Raw genomic sequence first — 21,568 nt, forward strand, 5'->3', positions numbered from 1 at the left:
ATGTTTTAAGTAGACAATATTAACATACATATTTGGTTGATATAGCGGAAAGAGTTGAGATATTGAAATATCAATGGGTAGGTAACGTGGCTGTAAGAACGGACAAAAGAAGTGCTGGAAAGGTACCCGAGAGACGCTTAAAGTGTGAAAGTAAGACGGAAAGGAAAATGGTTGGATGAAATCAGAAAAATTTGTGGGGCGAGATGGATAAGAGTTGCCCAAACAGAGACGAACGGAAGCGTATTGGAGAGGCCTTCTTCCACCAGTGGATGGCAAATAGCTGTAAATGACAGTCATGATGAATATTTAAGTGTTTTTATATTTTGTTTTAAACTACAAAGAGGAAGGAAGGGGGAAGTCACCACCGTTACCTTAAAAACAACACGTTCGGGGCGTAAATAGGATGCAAATAACATACATTTTTAAATTACCGTATTAAAAACCATTTTGCTTGAGCGCGTTTAAATTAAACCAATGAATGTATATATGTAATTGATTCGTTGTGGGAATTAATCATTGATTTTTTTTTAAGAGTATATAGTTTTACTAGTGTTTTTACCCGGCTTCGCTCGGTATTTGTAATATTTGTAATATAAACCGCTTGCTTAAATATGGCCAATCTAATAGTAAACATTTTATTACATTTATTTGAATAGTTTTATTTTATTTAAATTTATTTGAATATTCATTTGTTCGATAACGTCACGGATTTACAAACCAACATTACATATTCTCTTACATACTTACAAAATCTCTTTCGATATTATATATATAGTTTTATTTCGTATCAACACTCGGGTGGATAAAATTTAACTAAAAAATGTTGTATATGTTGTAATCTACTATAAGATAGTATACAAAATTTGATGGATCTAAATCAAAAACTGTAGATTTACATAGTTTCATTACATAAATAAACATTCATATAGTATGTAGATAAACTTTCAATACATATACATATGTATTACACGAAATTATACAGAATATCTAAGGCAAAGGTACATATACAAGATACGAAGCATTTAATACTAATACATAATAGATAAAATAAAAATAATATGAAATGATGATGGGATAGAATTACATATACATACATACATATAATAAGCACTCACCGATGAACGGCTTCTCTCATTTCAAGCAGTTATTATAAATGTTTTCAATACAAAATACAAAGCTAACAACCTAGTGGTAGCATTATCAAGTCATCTCTCTATTGTTTGAGAATTTATTATGTAATATTTATTTTCAATTACAAATATATCGGAATGCAATGCGTGGGTTACACTTTTCTTACATTCAAACCCAGTACACTTGTTCCCTTACCTGACATTTAATTTATATTTGTTGGCTCGTTCACGTAGTAAGCAATCGATAAGATCGCTCCCGGTAAACGAACAACTAGTAAAACCATTTACCCATATGGTTAAATTACAGCTAAATGGTCGAGAATTTACGTAAGTCGTAAATAGCGACAGAACGAGTTCGCAACGGTAGCGAAATAAACATTATAATATAATGTATAATAAATATAAAAAAGTTTTTTTTTAATTAAACGTGCGAACGCAGCCAGCTCGCAAGTCTTCATCGAATGTATTATAAAATGTTTATAGGAATTCCGGAGTATCGAGAAGAATTCCAGATAGGTGGTGCCGGTTAACTGGTCTAATTAGCCTGCGTTCCAGCTTTGCTCCATCAGATAAAGTCGATCGCCATTGATCAGAGGTTTTACGACCGCGCTTTAGGTGTTAAATGCAACGGTCGTCGTCGTGAACTACTGCAGTTCAAGTTATTCGCATTTGCATAAGTGCATTTGATGCGTTTCGCTCTGCAACGATGCGATGGTCATGCTGGACAAGATTGTCACACTCTTGAGTGCTTGCTTGTAAAGTTTAACGTCCTAGTGGCAACTAAAACATATTGTTACTTGTATGATTTCACTGTTGCTTAATTTAAATTAGTCACTTTTGAGATGGTTTTATTGAAAAAAAAAGACATCTTTGTTATCATTTAACACTAAAGTGCGGATTTGTAAAAAAAAACAACACCATTGATAACATAAGGCAACAAAAAAAATACCGGAGCTGTAATTAAAATCATTCACCGCTTAAATTAGTACATTTTGATGAAACAAAAAATATTGACATAAAAAAAGTCCTTATAAACGTGGTAACGTTAAAAATTATCAAAATTAGCTAATAATATTACTGAAAAAAAAATGTGTAAAAAAAAAGATATTTTTGCTTTTAAAATTCGCTACATAATTAATTATAAGTATTTTAAAACAATAAAATATCAAAATCAATAGAAAAAACATGTGACTATTGATTCCAATACTCACTTTTGGCATAGCAATACTATATTTTGAATTAGAGACTGCAAAAGTTAAAAATATGTAAGAACTGATCATTTTTTTAAACGGTTATATCTCTGAAATGAGAGCAAGCCAACAAAAATCATTAACATATTCGAATTCAATACGTCAAATTTAGTAAAAAATGATTAATCTCCACCCCAATAAATAAAAAGAGTGTTTTTTTGTTGCTTGGTGTAATTCAGCTGGTCAATATTGCTAATGATGATTCAAAGTCTTATTCATTACGTCCGTATTTGTAAATCGTATTACAATCAAAAGTCATTCTACATACTTGCTGGTTGACTTAGCAAATAAAATTACCGATAAAACCTTTAGTTTATAGTAGTTCTGGGGTAGTTAAATTGACTCGAAACGTCGTTCATTACCATTTTATCGATAGTCAGTCGGTGGAATGAATCCAATTCATACATTTTTTTAATGATGCCATCGTAATTATGTTTGAAGTTTCAATTGAAATTTGAAACTGGTTAATTTTCTTTTTCTGTACTGAGAATGCGGCTTAATATTGTGAAAAAGGTAGTAATTTAAAACCATATACCAAATATATTTTCATCGTCAAACATTCACGCTCAAAATAAGCCCAATGTTCATTCAAGATCAGCAAGTTAATGTATTATAGGTACATAACTTCTGTTTGACTCTGTTATCAGTTTACTGTAAATACCATTAAATTCAGCAAGACTACTTTCACAAGATCCACTTTTTTCCGAATTTTAAATTTTATTTCATTTTGCAGAATGTTCTGTGGCGCCATTCGGAATCGGCTCATCGTCTCAACGCATCCCCTACGTCTTTTTACCATTGAAAGGTCAAATTATACATCCATCAAAAGCGATAACCTTTCCAGGTACATATATACTTTATATATTTATCTTATATGTCATATTTTATAACAAGTAGAAATTCCAAAAATCAATTGTGGTTGTTTAAAACAGGTGTACGAACTCCCATCTGCGCTGTTTCTGGAGCTCAATTCCTCACTAGGAATGGCTTCGTTGATCTTCGCAATACTGTAGATTCTGATGTACCATTTTCACTCTTCAGAGATGAAGGAAGAACTTTTTTACAAGTAAGTACATATATCCTATTAAATTATTTAATTATTAAAGGGAATAATACTAATTATAATATGTGCATAACAGTTTAAATTTATGTTTGGAACAATGATAAAGGATGAAATTAAGAACATAACCAAATAAATATGCATATTTAGATGAATGAGTAAAAAGACGGGTAGCTGTGATAGAAGAATGAAATTCGTACGGAAAAAAATATATACAGAAGTTTCAAATCACCAAACTTTATATGTAATTTAAATTAACAGTGGACAGGAGAGACAGACATTCGAACTCGCATGGAAGGACGACTTTTGGTCGTCCATCTTTTATGCAGAGACGTTGGTGTTGGAATTTCAAACGGTCCTAGAGGACTCCATGGAGTCTTCACACCCTGTGCTGCCTTCAGGGTAGCTGGTTCTCCAACTAAACACATAACAAGTAAGTTGCACCAAATTTCCATCAATAATTCTGCACCACTTTCTAGTACTAACTTTCACTGTTTCAACAGATGTAAGTGAAGTCCTATTTTCACCCGATGCTCGTTCTTCTGATGACACCTCTACAGCTGGGCTTACTCTGTCGGAATATGTGGCGATCGGAATTAGCTCAGTTCTTCTAGGTCTTATTTACGTCGCTTCTGTATTTTTGTACCTGCACATCAAACGTCGCAGGGGTAAAAATGAGGTTAACCCTGAAGCCCCGACAAAAATTACAAAGAAAGAACATATCCAAAAGATTAAAGAAGAAACATCAGCAGATAGAAGTCTCATTCATTCCAGCATGGAAACTAATGAAGATGGAATTGTTAAGAGCAATCCACTTTTGGGTAGGCATTTCCAAAGGAATAAAGATGATTTTGAGAGTGATTCTGGTAGTTGCCCCACTGATGATCCATCTGATGAAACGCAAGAAGATGAACCCAAAGAAAATTTAAAAGTATGTTTTAATTCATAATAGATATGAAAGAAATATTATAAATTAAAATAAGTATATTTGTATAATATTGCAAAATTGATATTTTTAGGGCACGCCAATATGTTTAACAGTGCGACCCATGATACACAGCGAGCAGCAACATAGGAGAAGTTCCCATAGGAATCGTCACAACGACATCATGCAAATTAGGGATGATTCAGGAATAGAGCGACTACCTGAAGAAAATGTTTCTATCATTGAAACTTTAGACTTGAGAGATGATAAACCAGATACAGTACGAGCTATAGGCAGCACAAGACGGAAGCTGTACTTCAATCCAGCATACTTTGAACCACACCTGCTAATGGTAAGATGATATATTTTGTTCTCAGCCATTGCTTACTTTATATTTCTACTCCAACTTATAATGTCCATTTAAAAATAATCTTTAGAATCAATCGTGTAATAATTTTGTTAGTTCTAATTTGACTTTTGATAGTTGATTGAATCGTGTTTAATTATATGCTCAATTGCTTTCTTAAACTATCAAGATACATTATAGACGGTAATTACACTTAAGGATTGATATGTAAGCCCATACGAACACGACTATTATTATGTTTGTAATATACCTGTCATTTTCCGGTTTCTACCACATTTTACTACCGGTTGATCTCGTGTGGTGAAACTAATGCTATATACTTTTTATGCAGGCTCCTCCGCCAGCCGCCATAGAGTTCTTAACCAAGATCAGAGAAGTTATATCAATAGCCAAACACAAGATGTCTTCGAAGCGCTTCACTCCAAGTCTCATAGGCATTCCTGAGGAGGACACGTGCGTCTCCTTTGAAAGAAGTCTGGAGCTGTACCACATAGGGAGCCAGAGGAGCAGCATCATCAGCCTGAAGAGGGAGAACAACAGAAGACGCTCTCATTGTTCAGGATGTCCCGGTTGCGAGAGTGTTGACATTCATGACTTGTCAGCTTACATGCCTCACATTAGAAGCTTCGGAGCGTGCAACTCTTGCTCGTCAGGTGGTCAGAACGGTGTCAACAAACAAACCAGTATAAGAAAGTGGCTCGAAGGCGTGCCGATCGCCAAAACCAACAATAATAATAATCATCAAGAAGCTGCACGCTTGCCTGCCGACGTCTCTGGAAACGGATTGTTAAATTCGCTTTTATCTCTGCCGAAAGACAAGTTGAATTGCCCGCGTAAATATTATGATTTCACATCTCGCTCATTATACGCCGAGGACACTGCAAATAACTTCATTTTCAAAAAGAAAACCTCTTCAGTGAGATCCGAACCGTCTTATAATACTTTCAGCATACCGTTACCCATCGTCGACAAGTCTAGCACTCGTCGTTTTAACAATGACAGAACTATCGCTAAAATAACAGACATATCTCCCATAGGATTGAAGCAGTGCATGCCCGATATGATCAACGAAGCTTTGGCCATCGATAAAAATTCAAACAATTCACCATCAGAAAAGACTTCAACTGACGAAGATAGCTGTAAAGGCAGTAAGAGGATCAAGCAGAAGAATTGCTTGAGTAACATGTTAGATAAGCAAAAGATAGGATTTGACTACGAAACTGACAGTTTAGAAAGGAATCCGCATGCCAAAGGATTTTCAACACCTACTGAATACGCTGAAGTCTCCTCATCTCAAGCAAGTCCTAGTTTAAGCACAGCACTGCCTATGGACGAAGAAATGACTATGAGGAATGCTATATATAAAATGAATAGCAGACCAAGCTCAAGCCAAGATAGTAAAGAGAAAACACCTGAAAAAGAACAAATGGCTTTTGATAATCAAATCTACAGCTTGACAGACTTACATGCGAATGCTAGAGACTATAGCCTGGTTACTGAAGTTTATGTAAATAATGGATATAATTTTGGAAGCACTCCTACTACGCCTAGTGGATCTGATTGCTCTACTTTTGGTCGTCGCAAGGCTATGATCAGAGGTGTTGAAGAACTTCCAGGGCATTTGACGATCGAAGTAAGAGACCCACCTGAGAATTATATAAAGATACACGAATCTGATGGCTTCGAACCTGATACCTTAGATCGAAAGCCAAACAAGATAAAAATAAACGTGGGACCTTCACAATCAGAGCGAACTTTCATGTTAAGTCCTTTGCCTGAAAGTAACGTAGCAGATATAAAGTCAACGGGTTTATTTAAAAGCTCGACTTTTAAATGTGATGATTTCGAAATTGATAAGGAGTTTAGTAGTTTGAGGGACATTTACGAGTGCAAGTCGAATAAGTCTGAAACTAGTAGCTTGCATTATGTTCCTCCTAGTACTGATTCAAGGGATTATGAGATCATTGATAATACAAAACCAGCTACTGAAAGCGATGAAGGGCGTCTCCTCACACTTGAAACGAGGCATTGTAAAAGACAAAGGCAGTCTACTCCGCCCAGTTTGAAAGGAGCTCAGAGCAAGCCGGTGCCTCCTGATGTAGTGCCTCCGAGTCCTCCAGATCATGAAATCTTGCCTATCTACGAGCATCCAAAACCTCCGAGGAAGGTGGTGAAAGGAGTTCCACCTTTGCCTCCAAAAAACGAGAGTGGCAGAAGCCCCAGTTCGAGGAGAACAAAGCTTAACGACAACAACAATTGTGGACTGCGGGACCGAAGTCCATCGGGTGCTTCTGTCCGAAGCGAGAAATCCTCGGACTACGAAAATATAGACATACCAGACGAAATCCAAACTAAAAAGGACACGCCGAAAAGCGAAGACAAAAAGAGCAAGATCAACTTCAGAGCGTGCCAAACTCCAAAAACAAACAGAAAAACTAGGAACATTGGATTCCCTCGCAAAAGCTTGAGGGAAAGGAAGGAGAGTGAACTAACTAAGAAGCTATGGAGACGTGCCAACCAGTACAAAGAAGATTCTGGATACTTGAGCACTGATTCCAACGAATCCAGAAAAGTAAACAAACGAAAAATGAAAGAAAGCAGGATAAGTGGAAGCGACACAGATGAATCTGAAGACGCTCGTAGTGAATCAGGAGCTGAAAGTATAGAAACTCATTCTGTATTCTTCGGCAGTTTGAGGAAAGCTTCTTTAATAGCAGGATCAGTGGACAGTGGAACCGGTTCCGACATTAGAATCAGTGAAGTAGGCTGTATAGAACGTCCCGATTCGAACTGCTTCCAGGATAATGACTGCGAGGAGATCAGTTTCGTGACCGTGGTACCTTTCGAGGACAAAGTGAAGCATTTAAAATGTTAGTGCAATATTTTTAACCGTGTGCAATATTTATATCAATGTGTATGTGCAATATTTTTAATTTTTGTATATTTTTATCCGACGTTGCTCTTTGGTAAGCTTTATTTTGTAATGTTATATCTTTTACTTAGTAGATGAGCATATGCTAGACATCGTGTGTGTGTGTGTGTGTGAATGGATGTGTGTATGTGTGAATTTATGAATCCAGCGATGCTCAATTTGTGTATTAGGCTAATTTAATGTTAGGAAATGTCGTGCAATTTGAAACGAACGTCGTGTTGTAATGATATTGACGTTCGTTAATTGTGATATCAGGCCGGCAGTGCAATAATAATTTTAATTATCAAATATTATTCCTATTGTATAGTTTTTAAGATTTATTTTTGATATTGTTAGAGATGTGACGATGATGTGTTAGATAATTGTACTTTGCGGCTAGAAGCCAAAACTAGATTAATTGCTTTTGAAACAGAAAGCTGCAGTACGTAGCAGTTTTTTTTTTAAATAATTTTGTATATTATATTAAATTTATTTGGTTATATATTATTATATTTATATAGAATTATACTTATACTGTTTAGTTTTTTTTTTTTGGTTCTTATTATTTTTTTATTGTTTTTGTGATCCAATAAATGTACATATAAATGATCACATGTAGCTTCCTCGTACCTGCCAAGTGTAAAATATAAAAAAATAAATAAAAATTATTAATAAAATAAGTAAAATACTACAGGAGGGTTACAAGTTCATTTGATTATTACAAATACAATATATGAGTGTATAGTTTTACAAATTAAATATAATATATGTATTTTTATACGAATCCTATTGTAAATTAGTATATTTTTGCAACTTTACAGTTTCCTATTATAGATATATAAGCAATTTTAGTTTTAAAAATATTTTTATTAACTGCTCAGCATGTGAAATAAATTTTAGATTAAATTTTTTTGCAAAAATAATATCGATTTTACTATGCTTGAGTAGTTGAGAAACTTGAACTGACCCTCCTATAGTGCGGTTTAAGGGTTTCTTACGGGAAGATTAAGGTTAAATGGTAATTAGGTACCTATTATAAATTTTATAAAAATAATCGTTTGTATATATAATATATCAATAATAAATTTAAAAAAAAAACGAATCAGAATCTAATATAATTAAAGCAATAATTTTGTTAATTTATTATTTTGTTAATTATTTATTGAAAATATGTTGTTTATTTGACACGTTTATTCCTCTAAATAAATTTTATATTAATTTAAACACACTTATACTTATAACACGTTGCAATATTATCGAATAGTTTTAACTGTGCAATATACGACATGCAATATTTTTCTACATTTAATTATGAATAAATAAATAAAATAAAAAATATATTCGTTTTAATATCTCACAATTTGACAGCCTCTGAAACTACATACATTCATACATACATACAACAAACTCCCCTCTGTTTTCTTCAACGAGGTATTACTAATTGCAAATACGAACTGAATACGAATGAACCCTTTAAATGCGACTCCTTCATGCGTGCTCGAAATTAAAAATAATAAAAAATGCACGCTCATAATTTAAAGTAGATTTTTTAAATTAATTAGGGTGATTTATTTTACACGGCACACACCCTTCTCGTTAAGTTTCGCATATTGAATATTAATCAAAAACGGGTATTCGCGAACGTGTTTACTTCAAAGTAAGGCGTTCTAAGAAAAAATACCTATTTTAGTATTATAGCTGTATTTAAACATAACTGTTCCAGTAAATGTAGCACCTTGAAATATATCCAAGTAAAAATTAAAAATACAAACCGGTACTATTTTATGAATCTTCTTCTTCTTACATTTATTTCTCAAGCTAAAAATCCGTTTATTATTTAAATATAAAATTTAAATTAGTCAAAACTAAAATGTTTTTCAATGATTCAGAAGATCTTTGAAAAAATATATCTTAACAATAAAAATTCACAGTCAGTATGTACATATGTACTTTCCTCCATTGATTGGCGTATAAAATATTTTATCAAAGAAGTATGGAACGCTGTACGCTCGGCATAACGGGGAGAGATTTGAAAATGAATAGGTGGGTGAAAAATATGACAAGGGTAGTTGATATAGTGGAGAGAGTGAAGAGATTGAAATGGTAATGAGCGAGTCAATGGGAAGAATGGATGGAAGAAGTGCTTGAATGGCACCCGAGAGGATGTAAAAGGATGAAGGAAAGGCTGCAAGGAAAATGGGTGGATAAAAATGGAAAAATGTGTGGAGCTAAATGGATGAGAATTGCACAAAACAGAGACGAATAGATGCGCGTTGGAAAGACCTTAAATAAAAAAAAATTAAAAGAAATGTGTCGTCGGTAATGTGTTCGATCTCCACGCGATCGATTTTTTTTTCAAATACCTTTTTAATTTATTTAATTTATATTTATATTTAATTGTTTAATATGAAAAAAAATGGTAAAAACTACCTGCATATAAACAATATTAAACACCGCTATTTATTGATAAATACATTTTCAATAAATAGCGGTAAATTATTTCTGTTTATTAGCTTAGAGGAAACATTGGTATCGAACAGTATATGTGTACATATTATAAGTTTTTTTCTTTTGTTATTATATACGTTTTGACTGTGACGTACATATGCATGTATGTATGTCCAATCAAAAAGACTATTTATAGTACGGCGAGCGTTATCTCAGACAGATAGATAGACAGAATAGCTATATTATATATATGTCGGGAAACGTTCCTACTCTCTTCACTTCGTATACGTTACGTGCATATTATTATTTTTTTTTAAATCTTTGTTGAATTAGTGAAGTAAAAATATATATGAGAGATAATAAGAGCTTATAATGTAAATTTATAAGATACTAGCTGAACTTGGCATGCGTTGCAATACCAGAATAAGGCATGCAATTCCCGTTCCCGTTCTTGTTCCCGTTCCCGTTCACGTTCCCGTTCACGTTCCCTTTTCAAGTGATAGTTGGAACTCAACAACATCTCTTCAACGCTGTGTCGTCATAAACCAACTAGTAACGTGGATACCAACTAACACATTTTCTTAACTACACAATGACGCTTCAATCTATCGCGTCGGTAAAATCGTAATTACGAATATTATTATTAAAAGGTTTTATTTAACAGTAAGCTTCCCGGACATGTATACAACAAATCCTGAAAGTTCCATCCTAATCGATTCAGTGACCTATACGAGACAGACAGACATTCAATTTTATATAATATTGTATATTCATAGTTGTATGCAAAATTTAAGCAATACTATTCTCGGTTTGAATACATGTACATATATACATGTTTATTAAATTCTTATCGTTTCATTTGAGAATGAACATGTTGTACACAGACTTTGCTTACCCTCAAAAAAATAACCCAATCTTAAGAGGGCTGGACAGCAGCGCCTTGTCCATACAAACGTACTATACTTCTCCCTTCCTCAATTATGGCACTAGAGAAATTATTTTTTAATATGCTATGGATATCCACCATTAGGGTGCATCTATCGTTTTATTTTTTTGATTAATTATTTTTTATAGGAGCTAGGAGCCGCCAAACATCTATAAAATCGCCTCTTTTTACACCCACGAAACGAGTCCAGCGTGCTTATTTAATGGTCGAAAAATACGCCGATATGTGCACAGAAAGTATCTTTCTCATACCGATGATGAAATTTTTTTAAAAATTGGTCCAGTTTTGGAGGAGAAAATAGGAGAATACGAAATTTCGATTTTGTCAATTTAAAATACGTTTTATCTGGTCGAAGCGCAACTGTCGCATTCACTCAATATATATATATATATATATATATATATATATATATATATATATATATATATATATATATATATATATATATATATATATATATATATATATATATATATATATACATATATATATGTATATATATATATATATATATATATATATATATATATATATATATATATATATATTGATATATATTGTCGCATTCACTCAATATATACATACATACACTCAATATATATATCGAAGAAAGGAACGTGATAATTGTAGCCAAAGTCTTAATCGAAATAATATTCAGACTTAAGAGGGCTGGACACCAGCGCCTTGTCCATACAAACGTACTATACTTCTCCCTTCCTCAATTATGGCACTAGAGAAATTATTTTTTAATATGCTATGGATATCCACCATTGGGGTGCATCTATCGTTTTATTTTTTTGATTAATTATTTTTTAAAGGAGCTAGGAGCCGCCAAACATCTATAAAATCGCCTCTTTTTTACACCCACGAAACGAGTTCAGCGTGCTTATTTAACCGTCGATTTAAAAAAAAAATACGCCAATAGATGCACAGAAAGTATCTTTCTCATACCGATGATGAAATTTTTTTAAAAATTGGTCCAGTTTTGGAGGAGAAAATAGGAGAATACGAAACCTTAATTTTGTCAATTTAAAATACGTTTTATCTGGTCGAAGCGCAACTGTCGCATTCACTCAATATATATATTGATATATATTGTCGCATTTACTCAATATATATATCGAAGAAAGGAACGGTAACAAAATGAAGGTTTCGGGTGTACAGCCCTCTTAATGAATACATATAAATATTTTATTGATGTTCATCGGATCCGAATTAACAGCGACTTCAGATCGGTAGCTTTGTAACGGCCAAAACACTGATAGAGTCGTGATTTTTTCACCATCGATCCATAGAGGCCTTTTAATTATTTTTACGATTTATTTCCACCGATGGCTATAAATAATTCCCGAGACTAATTAAATTAGTGTACGGTCGCGCATTGTAAACGTGTCGACGGCTATAAAACACGTTTAAACCATTTAACCGGTGGCCTCTTATGGCCATCATTAATTTCGGACGGCCACTCGTCACGATCATTCGATTGATTCGCTGTTTTTCTTGCGTGTGTCCGTTTTGTATTTTATTTTTTATTTTTTCATTCTGTCATCTCGCTGTCACAACACTCGACTAATTGCTCGAGACTCATCCGCGCGATAGAAAAAAACTATGATAAATATCGAACGAGTGTCGTTTTGACCGATGACAGTGAGATGCCGACTTGAGTTCGGCTGCTGATTTGGTTAAATCTTTATTATTAGTGATAATATACGAGCTGATGATGGACACTATCGGATCGCTCTTGACACTATCGCAACGAATCGTGTTATGTGTTGGTACATGCACTTGTAATGTCGAGATTAGTTTGATTGAGAGTTGAGTTTTTCGTTGGAGTGCGTATAATTTTACTAAGAAATTCTTTAAATATACATATTTGTATTTAAATGCACCATTTAAAAGATTTCGATCTTGATTATGTATAAAAATTATACCTTTGAAGGCATAATTTTTGGCGTCACCTCTGTGAGGTAATTAGTCTGCTAAAAATTTCTTAAAAAATGAGTTTTGTGAATTTCATTTTTATTTTGCATCATCATCATTTACAGCCATTCGCCATCCACTGCTGGATGAAGGCCTCTCCAACACGCTTCCACTCGTCTCTGTTTTGCGCAACACTCATCCATCTCACCCCGCACATTTTCCTAATTTCGTTCACCCATCTTCCTTGCGGTCTTCTTTTTACCCTTTTGCATTCTCTCGGGTACCATTCAAGCACTTCTTTTGTCCACTTTTCGTCCATCCTCCTAGCTACGTGACCCGCCCATTGCCATTTCAATCTCTTCACTCTATCCACTATGTCCACTACTCTTGTCATACTTCTCACCCACGTGTTCCACTTTCTATCTTTCCTCGTTATGCCAAGCATACAGCGTTCCATACTTCTTTGAGTGCATTGGATTTTAAGTAGCATCTTGTGTCCAAGTTTCACATCCATACGAAAGGCTGAAGAATATCCTCGACGAGAACCAACCTATGGAACAGGCAGGGTTTAGGGCAAATTTTTATTTTGCATATGTAGATATATATCAGAAAGGCTTGACAGTAAGACCCCAATGCGCCTTCCTGGACAATTAATTACAAACAATGCAGCATTTTATTATTACATATGTAAATCACTGTATTTCCAGAAGCTGAAGAACACGAAATAACAATTACTTACCTAATTAATACATTGAGACATCTACAGATTTAGATTTTGTACATAATTTTTACAAATTATACACACAATAAATACAGAAGATTTGTGACAGCCGGAAAGATAATTTTTTATCAATTTTGAGGAACCGTTTCAACAATGATTAGATAAAATTGGCAAACTCTGATAAGAAACGATCGATTTGGAGTCACAAATACCCCTAAATCTAACCAGCAGTATGGCGGATCGAATCCACTGATTACTTGGTGCTAAACATACACGCTACCATTAAGCCATACTGCTGGCTAATTATTATATTTTTCAAAAAAATGTTTCAACTTTGTCGATATTATATTACATTTTATAATGTATTATTCATCTATTAATATGGTTAAAATTCTGTTTACATTATCCAGTACTGAGCGTCAACAGCTCGGCACAACACTGAACGTAAAAGACTAGTTCTATTCATACTATACAGCACCGCTCGTTTACAGCTCATTCATGCTTGTTTTGGACGAATGCGAGTTAAAATCGGCTTACATATACATTACAGAGGTGCAATATTGCTTGCATCGTATCATCGGGTCAATATTGTCAAAATAAGACGTGTCCGAAAATATTCATAAGCACGTGATAGCACTTTCGTTAGCACGGGTGCACTCGCCACGTCATGCATTTTTCCACAATAGCCAACTAAAGCCGATTCCAATTGATACGTTTCGGTGACATGTACTGTTGTATAAAATTAATAGATCGTGTCGGTTGGTTTTGATATGTCACAAACACATTACGAAACACAAGAATGTGTCCATATATGTACATAGAACGTTCTAAAGAAATTTTTTTGTACTGCTGTTTACGTGCAGTTGCTGCCTTAAACGAATAAACGGTATAAATGAACCTTAATTAGTTCAATATAAGTGTAATTGGAGTTGCCTTATATGATATTTTGAGCTCATATACTCGTAAAGTAATTCCATTTACACGGAATTAATAAACTACGTAAACGGAAGAATGGCCATAGATTGAGACGTCATTATTTAATGTGCATATTTTATATGTATATCATTAAAATTATTAGCCTGCGTTAGGTTAAGTGAAGCTTCACGGAAGAATTTCAACTATTTCTAGTTCTGAAGTCTATTCTCTTTAGGAAAAAATATAAAAATAATATTTGTCTATTATATTATATCACTTTTTTTTATTTCATAGAACATGAACACTCGCCTTTACAGATCACTCCAAAGCGACGAATGCATTTAAACAGATGCAATACAATCAATATACATTAGCATTTTATACAATGCCAATTCATACAAACATCCACAGATAAATTTTTGGCGATAATCAAATTGGCGAACCTCAAGACGCTGAATAACTAGAGATTAGCAAGAGAGATAGGAAAGGAGATGCCAATTTTACAAAAAATTGAAAATCAGAAAAATTGGCAAAATCTGATAAGAAACTATCAACCTGGAGTTACAAACAAGGTCTGGCCAGCAGCGGGACTCTAGTGGAACTTGAACCCGTGACCACTCCACTCGAAAGCATAATATCCTAACCACTAGTCGACGTCACTGGTTATATTTAATGTTCATATTTAATAATCTAATTTTATTGGAATTTCGCTTAGAATTTTTTGTATAAAACGAGTAGGATTCTCCTTATCCCCGTCACTAAAATGAGATGGTGAAGCTGTATGTACATCGTCATCTACATATATATGTATGTACATATGTGCATACACAGATTAGTGCCTAGTGTTTAATATTTTCGATTGTGTGGTCAGGAGTTTTATCCCTGGCTGTGTTGTTGGCTAGACCTTGAATATGGGACTCCAAGGTCAATCGTTTCGTTCCAAAGTTTGCCAATTTATCTGATTTCAGTTCCAACAAATTGGCAATCCTGACCATTTTTTCGTAAATTTGAGTTTACAACTTTTCATCATTTGTTGATATTTAAAATTCTGCGAAAAATTATCTATTGTAATTATCTTTATGATGATTGTAATGTTTGATTTTTAAATGCTTTTTATTATTACTAAATTATGTGCACAATACATCTTATATCTATTTTAATAGCTACTGATCTACTGATAATTTTCTATTTTACAATTTTAATTTAATTTTGTTAGTAATCATAGTATTATATTATTCTAATATTAATGTACAGCATAATAGAAAAAAGAGCTCAAAAACGTATTTACAATTCTTATAAATGCTCATAATACATCTAATACATAATATTAAATACAGACCCTCTAAAGTCGATAATCTATTGTGTTTAGGAAATCTGTGATTGTAATGTTTGTATAGAACTTATGTACAATGTTGAGACTATTTGTCGTGTTTATAAAAATGGTTGTATACCTGTATACAAATAAATAAATAAATACATACATAAGTGACGGAGATTGGGTTGCTGTCGGAGATGTTTACTCATTTTATTTTAAAATATGCATAAAAACGACTTTTAATATAAATCAAATCCTTAAAAACAATAACAGTTGACTATCAGATATTTGTAAATTTGAAATTGGAAATAATAGATATAACCAATAGGTATAATAATTTAATTATTGAATATCGCCTCACCATATTTTCAAACCCTGCTTATAAACTTGCAAGCAAACAAACTCAATTACAGACGTGAGCTTTTCAGAACACCCAAAGAGGCATCTCATAAATATGAAATATATTTCGACATGTTTTTACTGTGAAGACACCATATTTTCATCTCGTTGCGTCAATATGAAACCCCACTTATCAACTTTTTTCAGAAATTCTTAACAAAATCAAAACTTTTCGATACGAGAAGATGCCTCAAAGAAACCATACTTTGCGATTTCGCAAAATATACGTCGGTAATTTACGATTGAAAAATTCGAACTTTGCATAATTGAAAAACACATACACACTGACTTTCGACGGGTAATTTTATATAATTTAATTTTCAGCCACATCGAAAGCTCCTACTTGAAACGCGAGAACCGTTAAAAGAAGACCACCATCAAAACAACCCATTCATCATCACAACTCACCAAAAACGAAACGTTACAATTTACCATTGAATTATGTAATACTTTTTTTCCGTCTGCGAAAAATCGGGCACCGATCGATCAGTGATTACATTTATTAAAAATTTGGAACGTATGTGTGTGTGCATTCGTCGTGGAAAAAATCGAATAATAATGATTGCCGGTCGAGCATACGAAGGTATCCGCCACTAATGAGCTTTTAAGCGCGTCTACCGGGTGGTAATGATTTATAGCTTGTAATTTAATAACCAGCCCGACCGGTTAACCGGTTACGCTCCACATTGTTTCTCGAATCGTGCCTATCGGTATATTAGAAATTGGCGGAAATTTATTCAAAAAATCGATACCGCTTTATCGTACTTTCAGATCGATAATGTGCACTGTAATAATGTAAAAAAAAACCTTCTATGAAGCCGATTTAATAAAGTGAATATTACTTTTGGTATGATTAGTGCTGTTCGTATTTTATGAAAAAATATATAATAATAATCTTAAATTTATTATTGAGTTCAATTTGAAGTGGAGTAGGCCACTAGAAAATAATTTTATTTAATTTAAATTATATATATAAAGATGGTAATATGTGTGTGTATGTGTGTGTGTGTGTCATAACGCTAGCAGAATATAATGAATCGATAAAAAGCCTAAACTTTGTATAAATTCATTCGCGGTGCCGAACCGGTCACCACTCAACACAAATATCCTCTATATATGTAGGTATATTGGAGTTAGGAGTTAACCGATTACGCCATGGTCCGAATTGAAATTGTCCTTTTTTATTTAAACATTAATTAAAAATTTTCATTCTCGCCTTATAAAAATACATAATTATAGTAATTTTATTTAAGCGACGTTTTGAACCATATTATATATATATATATATATATATATATATATATATATATCATCATCATCATTTACAGCCATTCGCCATCCACTGCTGGATGAAGGCCTCTCCAACACGCTTCCACTCGTCTCTGTTTTGCGCAACACTCATCCATCTCATTCCGCACATTTTCCTAATTTCGTTCACCCATCTTCCTTGCGGTCTTCCTTTTACTCTTTTGCCTTCTCTCGGGTACCATTCAAGCACTTCTTTTGTCCACCTTTCGTCCATCCTCCTAGCTACGTGACCCGCCCATTGCCATTTCAATCTCTTCACTCTATCCACTATGTCCACTACCCTTGTCATATTTCTCACCCACGTGTTCCGCTTCCTGTCTTTCCTCGTTATGCCAAGCATACAGCGTTCCATACTTCTTTGAGTGCATTGGATTTTATTTTGCATCTTGGCGTTCAGTGTCCAAGTTTCACATCCATACGTCATCACTGGCAAAACGCATTGATCAAAGATCCTTTTCTTCAGGCAGAGTGGCATTTTTGATTTAAAAACAGCATTCATCCGTCCAAATGCACTCCACCCCAATTTCATACGTCTCTTTATCTCTTCATTTTTACTACCAGACATGTCAATTATTTGACCTAAATATAAATAATTATTTACTACTTCTACTGGTTTATCATCTAAGGGGATGCTATCAGGCATGCAATAACTATTGAACATTAGTTTAGTCTTATCTACGTTAATTTTTAATCCTACTTTTCTACTTTCCCTGTCCAGCTGTGTTAGTCTGATAAGTAGGTCAGCTGAATCACGAGCTACTAAAACTATATCGTCTGCGAACCGAAGGTGACTCAAAAAGCGACCATTGATGCTTACTCCGGCTGTATCCCAATCCAATTTCCTGAAAACTCCCTCAAGCACCGCATTGAATAACTTGGGCGAGATTGTATCTCCTTGTCTTACTCCTTTTCCTATGCTAAATCTATCTGTACCTGAAAAAATTTTAACTGAAGCTGTGGCATTCTTATATATTGTAGCTAACAGTCCCACATAGGGTTCCGGCACTCCCTGTGTTTTTAGAGCGTTAAGTACTGCATTATGACTAACTGTATCGAAGGCTTTCTCATAATCGACGAAACCTAGGCACAGTGGCCGTTGATATTCGTTGGCGCGCTCGATTAGTTCGCCAACTACTTGGAGGTGGTCCATTGTGCTGAAATTTGCCCTAAACCCTGCCTGCTCTATAGGTTGGTTCTCGTCGAGGATATTCTTCAGCCTTTCTGTAATAACCTTCGTGAAGAGCTTGTAGACCGCTGAAAGTAGACTAATGGGTCGGTAGTTCTTGATATCGCTTTTGTCGCCTTTTTTGTGTATTAAAATGATAGTTGCGTTATTCCATCCTTCTGGTATAGCTTGGTTCTGGATGCATTTGCTGAAAAGCCTAGCTAAGATATTAATTAGGGGGGGGCCGCCACATTTTAGTAAGTCGATGGGAATATTATCTTCCCCTGGGGTTTTACCATTCTTTGCAGTTTTTAGCGCGGCCTCTACTTCGCTAGGCAATACTGCAGGAACCCTTTGGCCGTGTGTCGATTCCAGAGTGGGGAATTGGCCGTTGTCGTTCTCGTATAGTTTTGCATAGAACGTGTAAACTCTGTCTATGATTTCTTCTCTATTCCTAATTATTACTCCGCTCTCTGATCTGATTGCGATCATTTGGTTTTTGCCTAAGAAAAGATCCTGTTTGCACTTTTTCAGGCTACGGTTATTCTTAATGGTATTTTCTATTAGCTTGCTGTTAAAATCCCTGACATCCCTGACTATTCTCTTCTTAATTTCCTTATTTACTAGATTGTATTCTTGCTTATTATTATCCCTATCTAAATTCCTTTTATGCTTAATTAGGTTTTTTGTTTCCGCTGAAATTTTGCTTAATTTAATCTGTTTCCTGAAACCACCTAATTTCTTACCTGTTGAGGTTAGAACCGAACTAATTACAGTGTTCAATTCCTCGATGTCTGCTTCTGGGTTTAATTTCCCGTATCGATTTCCAAGTTCGAGTTCGAATTCCTTTTTCCTAGACCTTAGTTGAGCGAAATCTGGAGAGTTACTGCATCCTTTTATTAATTTCCTACGTTCGCAATTTATATTAATGGCCATCTTGGCACGGACTAATCTGTGATCGCTGCCTATATCTACTTTACTTAAAACACTAACGTCTTTAACGGAGTGCAGGGCATTTGTTAGGATGAAATCGATCTCGTTTCTGTCTCCTTTAGGACTCTCCCAAGTCCACTTATTGTTGGTGTTTTTCCTGAAAAATGAATTAGTGATGAAGAGCCTGTTGTGTTCTGCGAATTCTATGAGGCGATCGCCTCTGTCGTTTCTTTGGCCGGTACCAAAATTGCCTACTGCTCTTTCTGTGTTTGCCTTTTGTCCTATTTTTGCGTTAAAGTCGCCCATGATTATTTTAAAGTGGTGGCGGCTATTATCGTATGCGCCCTGTAGTTTTTCGTAGAAGTCTTCTATTTCCTCGTCTGGGTGGCTAGATGTGGGGGCGTACACTTGGAAGATTTGACAAGTGTACCTGCTCGAGATTCTTAATACTACATAGCATATACGTTCCGATATGTCGTTTATTTCTATAATATTTCTTTCTATTCTCTTATTGATAAGAAACCCTACTCCTCCTATTCTACCATTTGGTAGCCCTCTCCAGTAGAGACAGTTACCACTTTTTAGGATTATTTGGTTTTCCTGTTTTCGTCTTACTTCGCTAAGTCCTACTAAATCCCATTTGATACTTTCTAGTTCATTCTCTAATGCAAGCACACTTCCTTCACTCGATAACGTTCTTACATTGTACGTGGCTAAATACAGGTTTCTATTAGCTAAGCTATCATCCATCGTCACTCTTACCTTGTTGGAGGTTTGGATATTATTTTTCTCGCATTTATCCAAGATGTGTTGAGAAAAAGGCGGTACTTGAGAGAGATTTCCATTCAAGGAGTGAGTTCTTACCGCCATAAACTCTTCTCTGTGGTCAGCTTTGACATATAGTCATCCTAGGTATCACTTGGATCACTTATGAGTTATTACATGCCATTTAACAGGGTTACTTTGTAAGTGAAAGTAGTTAGTTATGATAATAATAGATTAGCAATTGTTATACTACTTTTTTACAGATCTTTATCGTGAGACGCCTCTTTGGAGACAACGGATTTATATATGTGAGTGCGGTTTGCAATTTAATATTTTAATAATAACTTTAGTAAAGTATATAAAATTACACGAATTACTTTAATATAATTTAAATATGAAAAAGAACTGATAGACAGTTGGGAAACACCGTTTCTGTTTGCTATTATTCTATTAAGTAAAGTTCGTTAAAGATTTTTGGCTGGAAGCAATTATGTGGAAGATTTATTGCTTCTGTGGGACCGACTTGGCTGGCGAAGGACCCTTTTTTTGTATTCAGGTAGGGAGATGTATCTCGTTTGACACCGATTTGACACAAAAATTAGCACAAAATTTTTCGAAATAACTGATATAAAACCGCTTTTTACGACCGATTTGCTGTTTATTTTTACACTTAAATTATACTAGGATGCAATTAGTAAAATAAGTGATTAGATGGTTAAGTTAAATTTCGTGCAATAGCCGGGTTTAAGCGAGTAATAGCGGGAGGAACGCAGAAGCACGTCCTCCTCACATGACACGAAAGACCGAACTCCATATATATATATATATATATATATATATATATATATTTTTTTTTTTTTTTAATTTAATTTATTGAAATTAATTTATATTTTAACGTATGTAAATGCATAACTTTATACCATAAAAAATTATATTTTATTTATGGTAATATTGTATGGTAGAAATTTTATAATTTATTTGTTAATAATAATAATAATAATAATTTTAATTCCAAACAATAGGGAGAATAGTACAATTGTCCATATAAATAATATATACATGTAGATAAATAATACAAAAGATAAAATAA

The 21,568-nt window shown here is 34.1% G+C and overlaps 1 protein-coding gene across 1 annotated transcript in view; it reads left to right on the forward strand.

The window, feature by feature from the left end:
* Positions 1–7,718, forward strand: part of sha (shavenoid) — a 94,063-nt gene extending 86,345 nt beyond the window's left edge. Inside the window, exons 5-10 of the mRNA XM_077442503.1 lie at positions 3,114–3,224; positions 3,313–3,446; positions 3,702–3,873; positions 3,944–4,371; positions 4,460–4,717; positions 5,064–7,718. Coding sequence (XP_077298629.1) covers positions 3,114–3,224; positions 3,313–3,446; positions 3,702–3,873; positions 3,944–4,371; positions 4,460–4,717; positions 5,064–7,607 — 3,647 coding nt within the window. The 3' untranslated portion in view covers positions 7,608–7,718. The remainder of the gene's footprint in view (positions 1–3,113; positions 3,225–3,312; positions 3,447–3,701; positions 3,874–3,943; positions 4,372–4,459; positions 4,718–5,063) is intronic.
* Positions 7,719–21,568: the final 13,850 nt, after the last annotated feature.

The sequence above is a fragment of the Arctopsyche grandis genome, chromosome 12 (genome assembly GCF_051622035.1).
Source record: "Arctopsyche grandis isolate Sample6627 chromosome 12, ASM5162203v2, whole genome shotgun sequence".
Classification (NCBI taxonomy): domain Eukaryota; kingdom Metazoa; phylum Arthropoda; class Insecta; order Trichoptera; family Hydropsychidae; genus Arctopsyche; species Arctopsyche grandis.